A 16,074-nucleotide genomic window follows, 5' to 3' on the forward strand; every position below is an offset into this window, starting at 1 on the left:
GCTTTCAGATAGTGTGTGTGTGTGTGTGTGTGTGTGTGTGTGTGTGTGTGTGTGTGTGTGTGTGTGTAACGTGTGTAATATGTGTACTTGTTTTTGCTAACTTAGGCACATTTTTACTGAAGGTGCACTATTCTACTAGAGACACCACTTCAAAGGTGGGTCAAAATTAGAGTCCCCACTAGCGAAAAGGGAAAAAAGGCAGATGTGCTTTTTATTGCTGTAAAACTAAAGTGTGAAGGTGTTTTCGGGTTAGGGTTAGGGTTAGACTTAGCCAACATTTTGTCTCTATAAAGATACTATACGACAGACTCCATCAGTGAAGGGGAACAAAACTCATGAAATTTGAAATGCTTTAGAACAGCATAATGGCCCAATGAACCATTTGTTCCACCACCTTTTTAAAGTGGTAGAAATCTTAATTTCTTAATATATATGGTAAATATCTATCTATCTATCTATCTATCTATCTATCTATCTATCTATCTATCTATCTATCTATCTATCTATCTATCTATCTATCTATCTATCTGTCTGTCTATCTGTCTATCTATCTATATGTGTATCCATCTGACTATTTTTCATGCTTTTCATGTTTTTTGCAAATGTTTGTTAATTATTACATGTGTAATTATCTGAAAAATGATTAAAAAGAAGAGACAGGGTGCTGAGGAGGTCACTTTGCCCAAAGCAATTAGCACACTCACACACACACACACACACACACACACACTCACTCACTCACCCTCACCCTCACCGGGACCTCTGAGCAATGACCCTTGACTAAGGGTCCACTACTCTCCCAGTGTGTGGGTGTCACCCTGAGGTGACCAGCTATCACCTGCTGACAGGGGGACAGAGGGACAGATGGCTGGTTGCTCAAAAGTCTTTGGGCCACGAGCAGCAGGGATTTAACACGTGTGTATCCATTATCCAGAGGAAAGGAATGAAGCTGACTTTTCACAATTCCTGTCACTAACACTCATACTGAAAAGTCGTTATGGAAGACTCCTTTGGCTGAGGAGAAAGCATTTTCACCTACACACACACACACACACACACACACACACACACACACACAGACAGATATACACATGCATGCACACACCACCACACTCAAACACAGGTCCTTATCTAAGGGCAAGTTAGCACAACTGATCATCCCTGGATAAAGTCACACAAATATACTGACATTTACCAGGCTTTTAAGGCATTTTCCACCCTTTTTCCTCTCTCATCTGGGACCTTGGTGTCTTCTGTATATATGTGTGTGTGTGTGTGTGCCTGCATGTGTATGTGTATCTGTGGGTGTGTATACCTGTGTCTGTTTGTGTGTGCGTGTGCGTGTGTGTGTGTGTGTGTGTGTATGTGTATGCGTATAAGCACGCGCGCGCGCGCGTGTGTGTGTGTGTGTGTGGGCGCCTGAGTGTTTTGAAGTTAAGAGGCTGACATTTACAGAGACACTGTTGTGAATGTAGACGGCTGCTCTTTAACAGATACCCTGCTGCTCATCTGCTTTGGAGAGGCATTAAAAACAACACTCTAACCTTCACACAGGAATGGGAGCTCTGACAAGGACACACACACACACACACAGACACCGTTTCCCAGTGCTTTTAACATTTGCATTCACAGTGCTATCCATTTACCAGTCTGTCCCTACTTGTGTTAATAGTCATCACTGTCTCTGTTTGCAAGTCACTTAGTGAGCTCTACAGATGTAAATTCAGCAGAAAAGGCAGTCAGTCAGTTAAACATACAGACGGTATAAATATAGTCAGTCAGTCAGTAATGCAGTCAGTCAGCAATAGTCAATAATACAGTAATACAGTCTGTAACACATCCAGTAATACAGTCAGTAATATAGTCAGTCAATCAGTCAGTCAGTAATACAGTCAGTAACCAATAGTCAATGATACAGTCAGTACCACAGAGAGTCAGTAATTCATCCAGTAATACAGTCAGTAATACAGACAGTCAGCAATACATCCAGTTATACAGTCAGTAATACGGTCAGTCGGCAACAGTCAATAATACATCCAGTAACACAGTCAGTAATTCAGTCAGTCACATAAGAAGTCAGTCTGTGCCACAGTCAGTCTGTAGGAGTCAGTAATACAGTCAGTAAAGCAGTTAGCCAATCATAATACATTTGCTGAGTAACACAGTCAGTTAGTGAAACAGACAGTCAGTAGCACAACAAGAAGTGCAGTCTGGTAGTAATACAGTCAGTTGATCAGTAACAGTCAGTTCGTCATTAGTTGAGTGTCTCGGTCTGTATGGAGCCTGTGTGTCTGTGGACAGCTCAGAGGTGAGTGTGTCATTACTGTGGGTCGAGCAGGGTGACCTGTGAGATGTGTGTGTTAAAGAAACATGAGAGGGGAGCAGCCGTCTTTAAGGGCCTTCGATTCATTGGCTTTTAATTGGTAATGGCTGCTGGGCATGTTAACTCAAACATCACATGCCTCTGTGAGTGCTGATGAGAACCAGATGTGGACCGCCAAGAAATGTGTGTGTATGCTTAAGAGAGAGAGAATAACTGTGTGTGTATGTGTGCGTATATGTGTGTGTGTGTGTGTGTGTGTGTGTGTGTGTGTGTAGGATAGCCGTGTATCATCTGGTAATGACAGTGCCAGAGGCATTGAAACGTGGACATACTGTTGATGGGATATTTCAATATCCTTCATGTCCTAAGATATGAACTGAGCTGTGACCTGCTGCCCTGTGTGTGTGTAGTGTGTCTGTGTGTGTGTGCGTGTTTGTGTGTGTTTGTGTGTGTTTGTGTCTGTCTGTCTGTCAACTCACAGACCTAGAAACAGTTTCCCACAGCAGTGTGGAAGGTCAGTCAGTCTGGAGGTCTTGGAATTCAATATGATAAAATAATTTAATATAATCATAAATCTTTTGAAATGTTTTGCTGTCTGTCTCTTTTAGATAGATCTGTGATACTGCATCCACAGAGAAAACCTTTTGAGAGAACTTTCTGTACCTTCTGCACAAATTGTCTGCATCTTGGAAGTGCTTAATATGATTCACCCTCTGTCTTTTCCCCAGAGATTCAAATGAATCCAGAGCTCTCTGAGATAATTCATATGAATCTCATCAAATCCCTTAGAGCAAACTGATTCTTCCCAATATGATTCTTACAAATCCTACTGAATCCTCTGTGTATGTCGTAATTAATGGTTCATCTGAATCTCCCTTTGATGCCTTTACTGTGTTATAAAATACTATCCAGCTTGGCCTAAAGGCATAGACACACCTCAGTGAATTTTAGTGAGTGTTTTCAATGATTCGTCCCATGGTTCATTTGAGTCCTCCCTAGACAACATTGTGTTTGATTTGGTTCTCTATAGTGCACACACCAGCTGTGAGTATGCGTGTGTGTGCGTGTGTGTGTGTGTGTGTGTGTGTGTGTGTGTGTGTGTGTGTGTGTATGCTATGTTAACATCAGTAAACCATGTTTTAGTGGCCATTGATTATAATGGTCTTTAATACTCTGAGACTCACTAGCTTGGCAAAAGAATGAAGGAACAGTTTAAATCCACCATGCTGTCACACTGTTACTCTTGAGCAGTGTACGCCACACAGTTAATGCTGCTTTCAGAGCGACTAACTACACGAGCTTACCCGCCAAAGAGGTTTGTTTGTGTGCTTGTGTATGTAAAGCCTTTTCTTTTTGGGGGTGTTCAAATACATGTTGCCCTTGAAAAAAAAAACAGGGCTGCTAGATTCTCTTCAACTGAATTAATAAGCTTTCTCTCTCTCTCTCTCTCTCTCTCTCTCTCTCTCTCACACACACACATACACACACACATGCACATGCATAGAGCGAAATGTAATGTTTTCAGGAGTATCTTCTTGCTGGCTGCATATGAAAATGATTTCTATTCATTTGTTTGTTTGATAAGAGGCTCTTCATTTTCTCACACAGGGAGTTTTAGTGCATAATTCTTACCTGCTGTGAGTCTGTGTGTGTGTGTGTGTGTGTGTGTGTGTGTGTGTGTGTTTGTGTGTGTGTGTGTGTGTTTGTGTGTGTGTGTGTGTGTGTGTATGTGTGTGTGTGCACGTGTGTGCATTTCTTTCAGCTGAATCCACTTTGAAAGCTGATGCTCTACTCCAAATGCCGGCTTACTGCTGTTCAGTGTCAGCTTATGAAGACATCAAAGTACACATGAGCACAATGAAACCATTCATCTCTCTCTCTCTCTCTCTCTCTCTCTCTCTCTCTCCTCACCTTTTTTCCTCTCCCTCTTTCTCTCTCTATGTGTCTCTCTTTTCTCTCTGTCTCATTCTGTCTATCTCTCTCTCTCTCTCTCTCTCTCTCTCTCTCTGTAGGTGAGGATGATGACGATGAGGAGTGCGGAGAGGAGAAGCTGCCATCCTGTTTCGATTATGTCATGCACTTTCTGACCGTTTTCTGGAAGGTTCTGTTTGCATTTGTCCCACCCACTGACTACTGGAACGGATGGGCGTGTTTTGTGGTGTCAATCATCATGATTGGGCTTTTGACAGCATTGATTGGGGACCTGGCCTCTCATTTTGGCTGCACTGTCGGCCTCAAAGATTCTGTGACTGCTGTCGTTTTCGTGGCTCTCGGAACCTCTGTACCAGGTGAGAGAAACAGAGAGAGAGAAAGAGAGCGAGAGATTTAGAGACTTACATATGCTCATTTGTCATAGCATATGCATAGAAGTCCTGTGTGTGTGTGTGTGTGTGTGTCTGTCTGTCTTGTCAGGTTATTATTGTGATGTATTGCTTAATTATTATGAGGCAAACTCCATGCGAGAGCGCTAGCTTTAAAATTAGGCTCATTTGTTGTGGTGTAACTTTGGAGTTTTACATGGAAGCATCTAAATTACAAGCAACATATTCATGAATTGGTCATGGACAGACACACTGCAAAGCATCTCACATTCTCCCTTAGAAAAGGCCGCTTAGCCTGTGAAACATGCAAGGCAACACCAAACTCATTCCCTATTCCAGACATGCAGTTTAGACAGAAGATGCTGAGAGTGCAGAACATGACATCCATGCAAAACGGGCTGTCTCCTCTCCTCCTCTCTCCTCCCCACTTCGATTCTCCTCCTTAACGTTTTAAAACCCTCTAGCATGGAGAAGACTTATTATGCAAACATTTTTCTTGATCTTACAAACGTTTTATAATCAAACTTGTGCGTGAGGTTCATGGGTTCCAGGTAAAGATGCAAATTTAATAAAAATAATAATAATAATAATAATAATAATAATAATAATAATAATAATAATAATACATTTATTTGACTCTCACAGCCAGGGAAATGTCAGACCCTTATAGATAAAGTTTATGATAGGGACACATGACACAAATGAATATATGGCAAAAGTGCCAATGGCACCTGTATTTAAGAGCAAGTGCCAGCTGATTCCTCATTTTGAAGAGACAAATTACAAGTTTAGTGCACTCTCATAGTCATTCTAATGTTGTATTCGCTCATAATGTAAAAGTTGCTCAACTTGGCTCTCAGATGCATATGCGAGGGGAATGTCTCCCAGCCATACATTCTCACACAATTGAACTTGATTCTGCTTATCCAGGGTAATTACCTCAGTCAGTGGTTTAGCGCTGCTGGATTTCAGAGGCCAACTCCTGGGAGAACTGAGTGCCTCTGCTGAAGGCTTGATATGTGTTGATATTTGAGTTGGATCTGATTAAAATATAGACCACCGAGAACCCACAATTTTGAACTTTAACGACTTGGATCTTTCAGTGGTTTGAATTGTAAGCAGTGAATAGTTCTCCTGATAACATCAGAGCGGCCCTCCGTCTCCGAGTCACTCTCTGCGTGGGGCCGTCAACGAGCCTTCATCGCCACGGCGCCCACATTAACGCTGGCTCTTATAGCGACGGCGGCAGCAACCAGACTGCATGGCGCTTTTGGCTAACACCTCAGCATCTCTTGCTGAGCCTTTGCTAAGAATCGCCATGGTATTGCCATGGAGACCATTTGCAACAGCCATGCTGTTTACAACAAGCAACCTTTAGTGAAAAAGCGAGTTTGGGATCCAAGAGGCGAATGAAACATTTCTTGGAGAAATCTGAGCATTTTTGAGTTTAATGTCATGGAGAACTGCAGCAATATGCTTCACTAAAAAAATGCTTAGTTTGTGCACTGAGAGAGAAGAAAAAGAAAAAAGGTCTGAAAGCTTAAAAAACATCTGAAGTTTTTTTTTTTTTCTAGTAAACTTGTGGCACACTGAAATGAAGGGAGTTTAGGATGTTTTGGAGATCAGAGGATCAGTTCAAAAAAGACTTAAAGATCTGATAGCCTTTAAAGTCAAACCATGTATACATCTCTTTCAAATCCTAAACCTCGTGCTGTTAGCTTAATACATTTAGTTTCTGTTGTTCCATCATCACTGCGCTGGATTTATGATTCTGTGCTTTGATTTTAAGAGGGTCGTTCTCCACGATGCAGTGTGTACATGCGCGGCATACAAATATATGTTGTCAGCGTACTTCCACAGCTAATATAGCCAGGACATCAACAACTACAGTATTCAGATAGACAGTGATGTGCTGCATTCTGGAGGGAGAAAGAAGGGAGAGAGAGAGAAGTGAAATGTAGTTAAGCCAGTTTATGAGCTACATTAACATAGCGGGAGCCATGAGAGACATAGAGATGTTTGTGGTGGAGGGTTATTTTGAGGTTTATGAAGCTTTTACACACACACACACGTACACACGCACACACACAGAGCTACTGCAGCTGCCCCCTGCCAAACGCCCAATCAGCATCCAGCAGAGCTCCACACTGTCTGCAGTACATCACACACTTGCCATCCTCCCTAAGAGAAAGAGGGCGGGTGAGAGGAAATTGGAATTAGCTGCAACAGTTTTTGAGTGTAAAAAGAAGAGTCTGAGTTGAATTCAAACTGGTGGATAGCCACGATGTATACCCTTGTTGGGGGAGAAAGAGCAAGTGTGAACAAGTGCGTGCACTGGTTTAAATCACCCTTGTAGTTTTTTGAGGGCACCAGCTACAGCAGAGCTGTCAAATCTAACAAGGGAAGCACTGTTTTATCTTTGTCTTTCTCTTTCTCTCTCTCTCTCTCTTTCTCTCTCTCTCTCTTTCAGACACGTTTGCCAGTAAAGTGGCGGCGACACAGGACCAGTACGCTGATGCATCCATCGGTAACGTGACCGGCAGTAACGCGGTGAACGTGTTTTTGGGGATTGGCGTGGCTTGGTCCATCGCTGCCGTATATCACCACGCCAAAGGCAAGGAGTTCCGGGTGGATCCGGGGAACCTGGCCTTCTCCGTCACCCTCTTCACCATCTTCGCCTTCATCTGCGTGGCCGTGCTGCTGTACCGGCGCCGGCCCGATATTGGCGGAGAGCTGGGAGGCCCGCGGACTGCTAAAGCACTCACCACCATGCTGTTTGTCAGCCTCTGGCTGCTTTACATTCTCTTCTCCTCTCTGGAGGCTTACTGCCACATCAAGGGCTTCTAAACACAACATGTCACGCATACAAACATATGAACACACACACACACACAGACACACATACGAATGCACACATGTGTGCGTAAAAAATATACATACACATATTTCTGATACTTGCACACATGCACACGCATACACGTACACGTACATGTACATGTACATCCACATACACACACGCGTGCACGCACACACGCACACGTATATCAAGTAATATAATCAGACTATGAAGGAGAAGGAAGCATCAGCAGTGAAAAATTGCTCATCACAAACTTTTGTTGTTGTTGTTGTTGTTGTTTTTATTTTTGTGAACTGTTGTCCTTTATCGCTGTCCAGCCCACCCAACCCATCCCTACCCCCCCCCCCCCAAAATCCCTGTATGTTTTGTTTTTGACCTCTTGTGGTTTCGTGGGCTAAATAAGCAAATCTGATTGGACTGTTTGAAGTTTGGGCGAGGGACCCCACTGGCTGTGGCTGGAGGGTGGGAGGGATGGTTGAGTCTGACCTGCTGAACATTAACACATGAAAAAAACATACACACACAGAGGTAGATGAGAATCCTTTAAAAAGTCCAGTTTTATACAGCTTGGCAAATCAATCTGTAAAGATTTTTGTTTAATCTCAACTGGAGTCATAAATATCTTATAATGCCCGGCAGGTACTGCAGACCTTTATCCGATTGAGATCATCAGTATTCGCTAAACTGTGGTTAATTACTGTGATTGAAATTTTTCAAAGATCTTGAAGTGCCATTCCTGAGTGTCAAATGAAAATACAAACACAAGTGGCATTCTGTTTTTACTCAGTGTAAACAAACCCTATAGACTACAGCCAACACTTATTAAACTCACAGACTAATTGCAAACAATATACTGTTTTTATAAAATATTTACAAGTATTAAAATAATTAACAAATCATGGACTAAACATCATAATCTGCTACACTAAGTGGCACAGTAGCTTTTGTAAGATTAAAGTGCAAATTGAATCATTTGGGAATTATATCAGTGTTGGCTTTGTTAAGGAGTACGTGGACCTTTTAGTTGATCTGTCGGTGTTTTACCTGTCCCACTGCCGATATCAGACCAAGGGTTTACACTGATGACTGTTACTGTATGCCAAAATATGCATACATATACACGCACACACACACACACATACAAACACGCTACTGGCAGTGACCACATCCTCAAACGGCAACACATACGCTTATTTGTCTGGAGTTTCGGAGGGCAAGTACACCCCTCAGTCCTGCTGAGATTATATCGTTTGTACTTTACACCCGGAAATGTAAGACAAGAGATTTTAGAATAGTGTGGTTTTAAAAGCAAAGATCGTAGATTAGCCTGGTTTTAAAACGATTACAAAAAGTGCAAAAAAAGAAAGCAACAAAAAAGTAACCTTCAGGGCTGTTTTCCCAGTCAGAGATTAAGATGAGTCTGGATCTCAATGGGATATTCAGAGACATACACGTTAACTGCAAAATTTACTCCACGGCTACGCTTAATCCATGTCCAGAAAACTGCCCTTCAGAAAACAGTTTGATTTTATGAAACATAGGTCCTAGACTAGCCTGGTTTCAAAAACAGAAGATTAGTTTAGCATTCTACCAAAGGCAAGATGCCTGTCTTACCCTCTCTTGTCCTCTCCAATTCTTAAAATTTTCTAGAATAGAGCCGAGTTGAGGTTCAAGAATAGAGTAGAGATGAAATAAAAGCTTTGGATTTCCACCTTAGTATAATTTGCCAAAGGGAAAATCTTTCTTAAGGGATTTTCCAGTGCCACCCAGCCACAGAAGTGGGTTTTGTACCTAGAACTGACATTGTTTTTTACCAACGCCAAAAGAGTCCCTCCACTTACCTTGTTACCTTGATGATGTTATTTCTCTTACAAAGGTCTTTCTTAAGAGTATTTGTACTTAATGTTCTCATGTCTAAAAGAGAGAGAGATGACGCTTGCGCTCTCTCATGTTGCATCTGAATTTAACCTTTCATGGATAACTGAGTGTCTTAATGGTTTTTAATGAGAAATCGGGGATGTGGGTGGGAAAGGGCATGGGTTTGTTGTAGCTATAGCTTGATTGGGAATGAAGGAGAGAGAGAAAGGAGCTAAGAGAGAATACTAGAGTAGTTGACTGGTCCTTCATTTGTATGTCTTTTTGTTTGTTTGTTTGTTTGTATGTTTGCTTGTTTTTTGAAATGGAAGAAAAATGAACATTGCACTGACTCCTGCGTTTCTGAGACAAAAATGGATGCCATCACTGCAGTACGAAGAAGATCCGCTGTTGCGTGCTATTTGGGAATCGTCTCTTAGGTGAAAGAAACAATTACTAAATAAATTAAGAGTGAAATAAGACTTTCCCTAAACCCCTAATACCCATGTAACCAATAGATTACAAGAAAAAGAGAAGGAGGAGATGAAGAAATCAAGTGAAAAAACAGCCATACTCTTGTGTCACGCTGCTGTGAAGCGTTAACGGACTTCCTGTGTGCAGCCTCTTGTCAGACACGCCCCCCTGCAGAGCCGATGGGCGTGTCTTCACCTGTGGGCTTGTAGGGTGTGTTCACACCTGTGGATACATCCACTTATCTGTGGGTGTATCTGTATATCTTGGCCAGTCCTTATATATGGGCGTGTCCTCATTTGTGGGCATGGCCTCATTTGTGATTATGTCTACATAAAGGGCGTGTCCATATAGCAGAGCTGCCCACACATTGCGGAGCAGTTTTCATTGGTGAGTCGGTTCCTTTTACTGTCTCTGTGTGTGGGGGTCGTGTATCTGCTGTGTGGGCGTGTCTTCGTGTTGCCCCTCCCCCTCTGTCCCCTTTATTTCCATGTCCATATTTGGGAATGTTATTGTGCTACTTGTGGACACTGTGCATGGATGCTAACCTGTCTGTATATAGTAAAGCATTATCCCATTCATTAATGTCGCCAGAGGTTTGAATGTTGTATAAATTTGGACTTATTGCGTCATATGTTTGTTACTCTTCTGTTTAGACAAGTTTCATTTGGGTGAGTTTATATTTCTTTGTTTCTCTTGCACATGTATAGTAAAAAGGCAGTATCTGTCGTTCTAATGAGAACAGGGACCTTCTTTACTGGGGTGCATGGCTGTTTGTAAAATAGAAGATCCTCTGCTTGTTTGTCATCATGGTTGTATAATTTGACAGTATAAGAGAATATTGTACATCAGAAGGATATTTTGTCATGGAAGAGTTCATATGTATATACTGTACAGTGTAATCATAGGAGAGGTTATTATTGCCTCTGCATATCACAGAGAAATACAGCTTATTTATTTTAAAACCCATAGTCAACTTAAGAATGACAAATATTGCCTTTTCAAGATGTAGTTGCTTGAAGCTTGGTTTAGTTCTCTTTTCTTATTTTTCTTCGCTGAGCAGTCTGTGTGTGTGTGTGTATGTGTGTGTGTGTATGTGTGTGTGTGTGTGTGTGTATGTGTGTGTATGTCTGCAAAGTGACTGATTTAAACAGAATGTAAGGGGACACACACAATGTAAAATGTCTAGAAAATGTCTGAAACATATGGAGAACATCTGTGAAATGTCACAAGAACATTTGTCTGGTGTGTGTGTGTGTGTGTGTCTTACGCCCTTTTCCCATCTATTCCCCGCTGCTCAGATGGACTGTAGTTTTTCAGGGGTTTATTAATATCTCTGATTTAAAAAAATCATTCTTTCTCTCTTTCTATGTCCCTCTCCCTTTCCCCTCTCCAGTCCAGGCTTTGTCTGGATATCTTTCTCTATTTATTCTGTTTCATCACCCATCTATCATCTATCATTCACTTCCACATTTACTGTGTTCTCTCTTTCTCTCTCTCTCTCACTCTCTCTCTCTCTCTCTCTCTCTCTCACTCTCACTTTCTCTCATTTACTCACTCCTGCCCTTCTGTTATAATTCATTTCTTTTCAGTTGATTGGTTTGTTTTAATTTGACGATGAATATTTGGATATCATGATTTTGTCTTTTTTTGTGTTGCACTCAGACTAATATGACTCAGACTAATATGAAGGAAGTCCACTAACTGTGATTGATCTTCATGCTACACTTCTACACAGGAAATAAAGTTTGGGATATCCTGTTTATAGTCTCTGGACTGCAATGTGTCTCTGAGTCTGATTACCCCCCCCCACACACACACACACACACACACACATACACAGACACACACACGTCCCATTTATATGAGGTATTTGAGATAATTAAACACAATTACCAGACATGCTCCCTGTGCTGAATTCACGTATGGCCTATCATTTCTTATACCATGTCTCAGTCCATTAGGGTGCAGGGCAAGTCTATGCCAGTTGAACAATTTAATTGTAAATTAGATTAGGAAGGAGAAAAAATGACAGAGGGTATTATGCTTGGTTTATAAATAGTGGCTGAACTAAAACTGACCTTGTAAATGGAAAACCTCCTTTTCCCACCAAGGTTAAAGATTCTTCTTCATGTACAAAATAATTATGGTTCTTTCTTTATGACAAAAATATCCCACATAAGAAAAATAGTCTACTAAAACATTGACCAACAAAATTTCAAATAATAACATTTTTCAACAACATGAACATCAACATTCTTGAAAAATGATGCAGCCTGTACTGTGAATCCACAATGTGTTCAGTTTGTGGCTGTAAAAAGAAATGTATACTTAAAACCAAAGTGCAGTCCTTATAGACTGACCAACCAGTTAGAAAGACCTACCTTGTATGTTAACCTTGTTGGAGTATAGTGACTATGGCCCATCAGTTGCCATGCCTCCATATTCTAATATAGTGCACTTGTAAGGTTGCTTCATAAAGTGGACAGAGTGTGTGTCCAAGTCCAAGGGTAAGTGTAATAAACTGGACTGTGAGTGTATACGACTGTTTTTGATGTTTATGTAAATGACATGGTTACAAACATTTTTTTGTCCAGAGAGCCTCTACTCTATTGTTTTGCCATGCAATAAACAGTGAACCAAAAACAAACAAAAAAAAAAACAATAGCAGGAGCTTGGGTGGACCAGCAGAAAAGATGCCAACACCTTAAGGCAGAGCTGTCTGGGTTCGCTGCCCGGTAGCGATGTTTCTGGCTTGGCTGGGCGTCCACACACACACGCTGGGGGACGGTCCCCTCATCACTGCAGTAGCTACTCGCCCTGGTTGATCGGGGTGCCAGATTAGCAGTAGGTGAATCTGGGAAGCGGAGTGTGAATCTTCACATACTGGAAAAGTCCTTCATTTCTGGTGGTCTATTCTGTATCGGAGGAGACACGTGATTGGCTACACATGTAGCCAGTGTTGTGCGAGCTACAAGGAACAGAAATTCAAGGACACTAACTACCTCTAAACTGAAAAAAACAACAACGCAGTTGCTTTATATAATTCTTGACCTCAGAGTTAACATTAGTCTAGACCTTCCTAAATCTTATGGTTTAAGGCAGATGAGTCATAACAGGCCACATCTCTAATTAGTGCAAAGAAGACCATCCCCCCTCAGACATATCATTTGGCTCAATGGAATTTTGGCATCACTCACAAACACACAAACACACACACATCACACCTCTTTTTGTAGGAAATTGTTCAGCTGTCAGCCACAATGAATCGTCCATCCCAAGACAAGCGCAATGGTTTTGGCTTTCAGCTAAATGTCAAAGCAAGCATCTCTCTCTCTCTCTCTCTCTCTCTCTCACACACACACACACACACACTGTCTCACTGAAGAAACCAAATCAATTCAGTAAACTGCTAAACTAAATATATACCAAATGACACCACCAAATGATTTAATCAGAAAATATAATATGAGTGTTAAAAAGCGAACAGAGATGTTCATATATATATATATATTTGAACGCTTCTTATTTTTCAGGTACTTACATCTTACATTGTTCATTCTGCTCCTCCTTTTCTCTGGCATTTCAAAAATCTCCCTGATGTTGTTAACAATCTAGACTGGCCACTTGACTGCTTGTGTATGTATATGTGTGTGTGTGTGTTTGTGTATACGTATACTAACAGCCCTGAGTAGCAGAAAGAGCCGAGCACTTTGGACTGTAGTGCTGTGGGAAATACTGCTCTTAGAGGGAGAGACAGAGATCAGCCGCTCAAAGCCAGAGGCAGAGCTCCAACATCCAGAGGGAACATGACAGTTTTCTGCAGGGTGGAAAAGGCCAGTGAAATGCCAAACAGCAATGTTTAATCTTAAGTCCGCATCACAGAACAAAGAGAAGTGCAGCCAACATCTCCACATCCCTGTGTGTTGCGCACAAAGACACACAATGGAGTATTGACACATCCTCTGTGCTCTATAGACACATGCTTAGTGTTCATATTTACATATCATCATATCGTATTAAACACATTTACTGCAACATACTCACACACACACACACACACTTACAGCAGTGCTTGGCTACATCCATTCGCCTCCTGGCCGAAAGAGAGCATGAGATAGAGAGAGGAGGGAGGAGAGAAGGGGAGAAGGGGAGGAGGGGAGGAGGGGAGGAGAGCTGAATGGTGTTAATGATAGAGGAGATAGTGGTTTAGTGTATGGGGACTTAAGAACCTTCTGGAACAAGACTGTCAGACACTGCAATACATCTCACAGCAAGATTCTGTGTGTATGAATGTGTGTTTGTGTGTGTGTATGAATGTGTGTTTGTGTGTGTGTGTGTGTGTGTGTGTGTGTGTGTGTGTGTGTGTGTGTGTGTGTGTGCTATCAAGAAACTCATTCAGCTAGAGCCTCAAGCTTAATGCATATTTTGGTGAGTAACAAAGTGTAATACGAACTAAATTCCACAATATTATTAAATTATCAAAATGCTCATTTGCCTTTATTGTGTCAATGCATCCCTATAAAATCTGATCAAAAGAAAATCATCCTGGAGATTACAATGAGCAATGTGAATTCCCTTAAACTGAGATTAGATTCAAATGAAGAGATACACATATTCAATACAGCATCCTTAAATTACCCACTGGTGTGCACAGTGTGAGTGTGTGAATGTGTGGGTATAATACAAATGTGTGTGTGCAATGTAAGTGCAGTTAAAGTGTCATTTGATTGTGTGAGTTGAATGTGTCTGAGTACAGTCTGAGTGTGTTAGTGCAGTGTGTGTGTGGTTGCTCTCCCTGTAAGTACAGTATGACTGTGTGAGTGCAGAGCACTGTGATTGGCTGGGGGCCCTGTGAATATATGACTACAGTGTGAGTGTCACATGAGAGTATGTGCAGTGTGTGACTGTAGTGTATGTCAGTGTTCTCATTGTCCTGGTGAAGTTTCTGTCTCTCTGAGTTTGGCCTCAGCACTTCTGTGAGTAAATATCATTCCTCATCCTCTCGCTCTCTCTCTCTCTCTCTCTATTACACACACACACACACACACACACTCACTGTTCTCGAAGAGCTTTTGAAAAGGAAGGCTGACAAGAAATGTCCTTTTCATACTCTCTTGTCATTTGTTTTGATCAATTTGATGTGCTTGAATGAAAAGTCTCTTTTCCCCCTTTCTCTCCCCTAAGTGTATTCAACATGCATAGGATGTGAGTCAGAGCAAATCATTCTTTCTGTTTCTTTCTTGCTTTTATTGTAGCACCCACTTGGTCCATTCTCTCTCTCTCTCTCTCTCTCTCTCTCTCTCTAGCACAAACTCAGGATGACTGCAGGATAAACAAACAGTCAAAAGGTTACAATAGGTTGGAGTAATGGCGTTTGGCATCCTATCTCCACCTGACCCTTTGATATTTAACATTAACATTAACATCTCACACTCTCACACATCTGCCCTGACTCCTCTCTCTCTCTCTCTCTCTCCCCCCTCCCCTCTCTCAATTCATTGCCATCCTAATTTCACACCTTTGTAAATTACATTCTAATTGTCTACTAATCATCCATAAATTACCTGCTGTCCCATGTGCTGAGTAGATAATACTTTTCTAATGTGACTTTCACAGTGGATTGAGTGTACTCCGGGGCTGAGACCATTTGAAAACTAGTTTAATGATTACATAAACCACTCAGTTTGCATAATGAATTTCAAGGCATATATTTCGTTGCTTGTGAATGCTAAATTATTTTTTCAGTAGTCACATCACCAAGAGATCTCCGAGTTTCGCACATTTTATTCGGATTTCCTGTATGATCATATCATATAAAATCCAGTTTAATGTAATATGCTAGGCTCTTAGTATTTCTTAGTTCATTTTTAATTGCCTCACCTCACATGTTACAATTTCGCAGTTGGTTTCTAACATTATCATCATGCTCTCCGTTATCATCATGCTACCAATTTTATGCAAATAGAAAGGCATAGACAACAAACAACTTTTAAAGATGATGCCCACAGTTCAGCCAGGTTACCAAATGTTACCTCTAGGGTAATGTTTACCTCTATGTAATCCCTATTACACAACTGAATATTCATTCAACTAAAACATACCAACATTGTGAGCTGCTTCCTAATTAGTTCCGATGCCGATTGAACATGTGCGTGTGAAAGTGTGACACCTGCTGGCAAGAGATGGGATAACAGGTGCACAAAAGGCAGCACGTGGACAGATCTGATGAACTGCAGTCGAGATGC

At 41.4% G+C, this 16,074-nt stretch overlaps 1 protein-coding gene across 12 annotated transcripts in view; it reads left to right on the forward strand.

Annotated features, from left to right (window-relative positions):
* slc8a1b (solute carrier family 8 member 1b) overlaps positions 1-7,491 on the forward strand; it is a 59,531-nt gene extending 52,040 nt beyond the window's left edge. For all 12 annotated transcript variants that reach the window (XM_030786212.1, XM_030786211.1, XM_030786213.1 and 9 more), the window contains 2 exons: positions 4,336-4,611; positions 7,115-7,491. In XM_030786212.1, the coding sequence (XP_030642072.1) occupies positions 4,336-4,611; positions 7,115-7,491 (653 nt within the window). The remainder of the gene's footprint in view (positions 1-4,335; positions 4,612-7,114) is intronic.
* Positions 7,492-16,074: the final 8,583 nt, after the last annotated feature.

The sequence above is a fragment of the Chanos chanos genome, chromosome 10 (assembly GCF_902362185.1).
Source record: "Chanos chanos chromosome 10, fChaCha1.1, whole genome shotgun sequence".
Classification (NCBI taxonomy): Eukaryota; Metazoa; Chordata; class Actinopteri; order Gonorynchiformes; family Chanidae; genus Chanos; species Chanos chanos.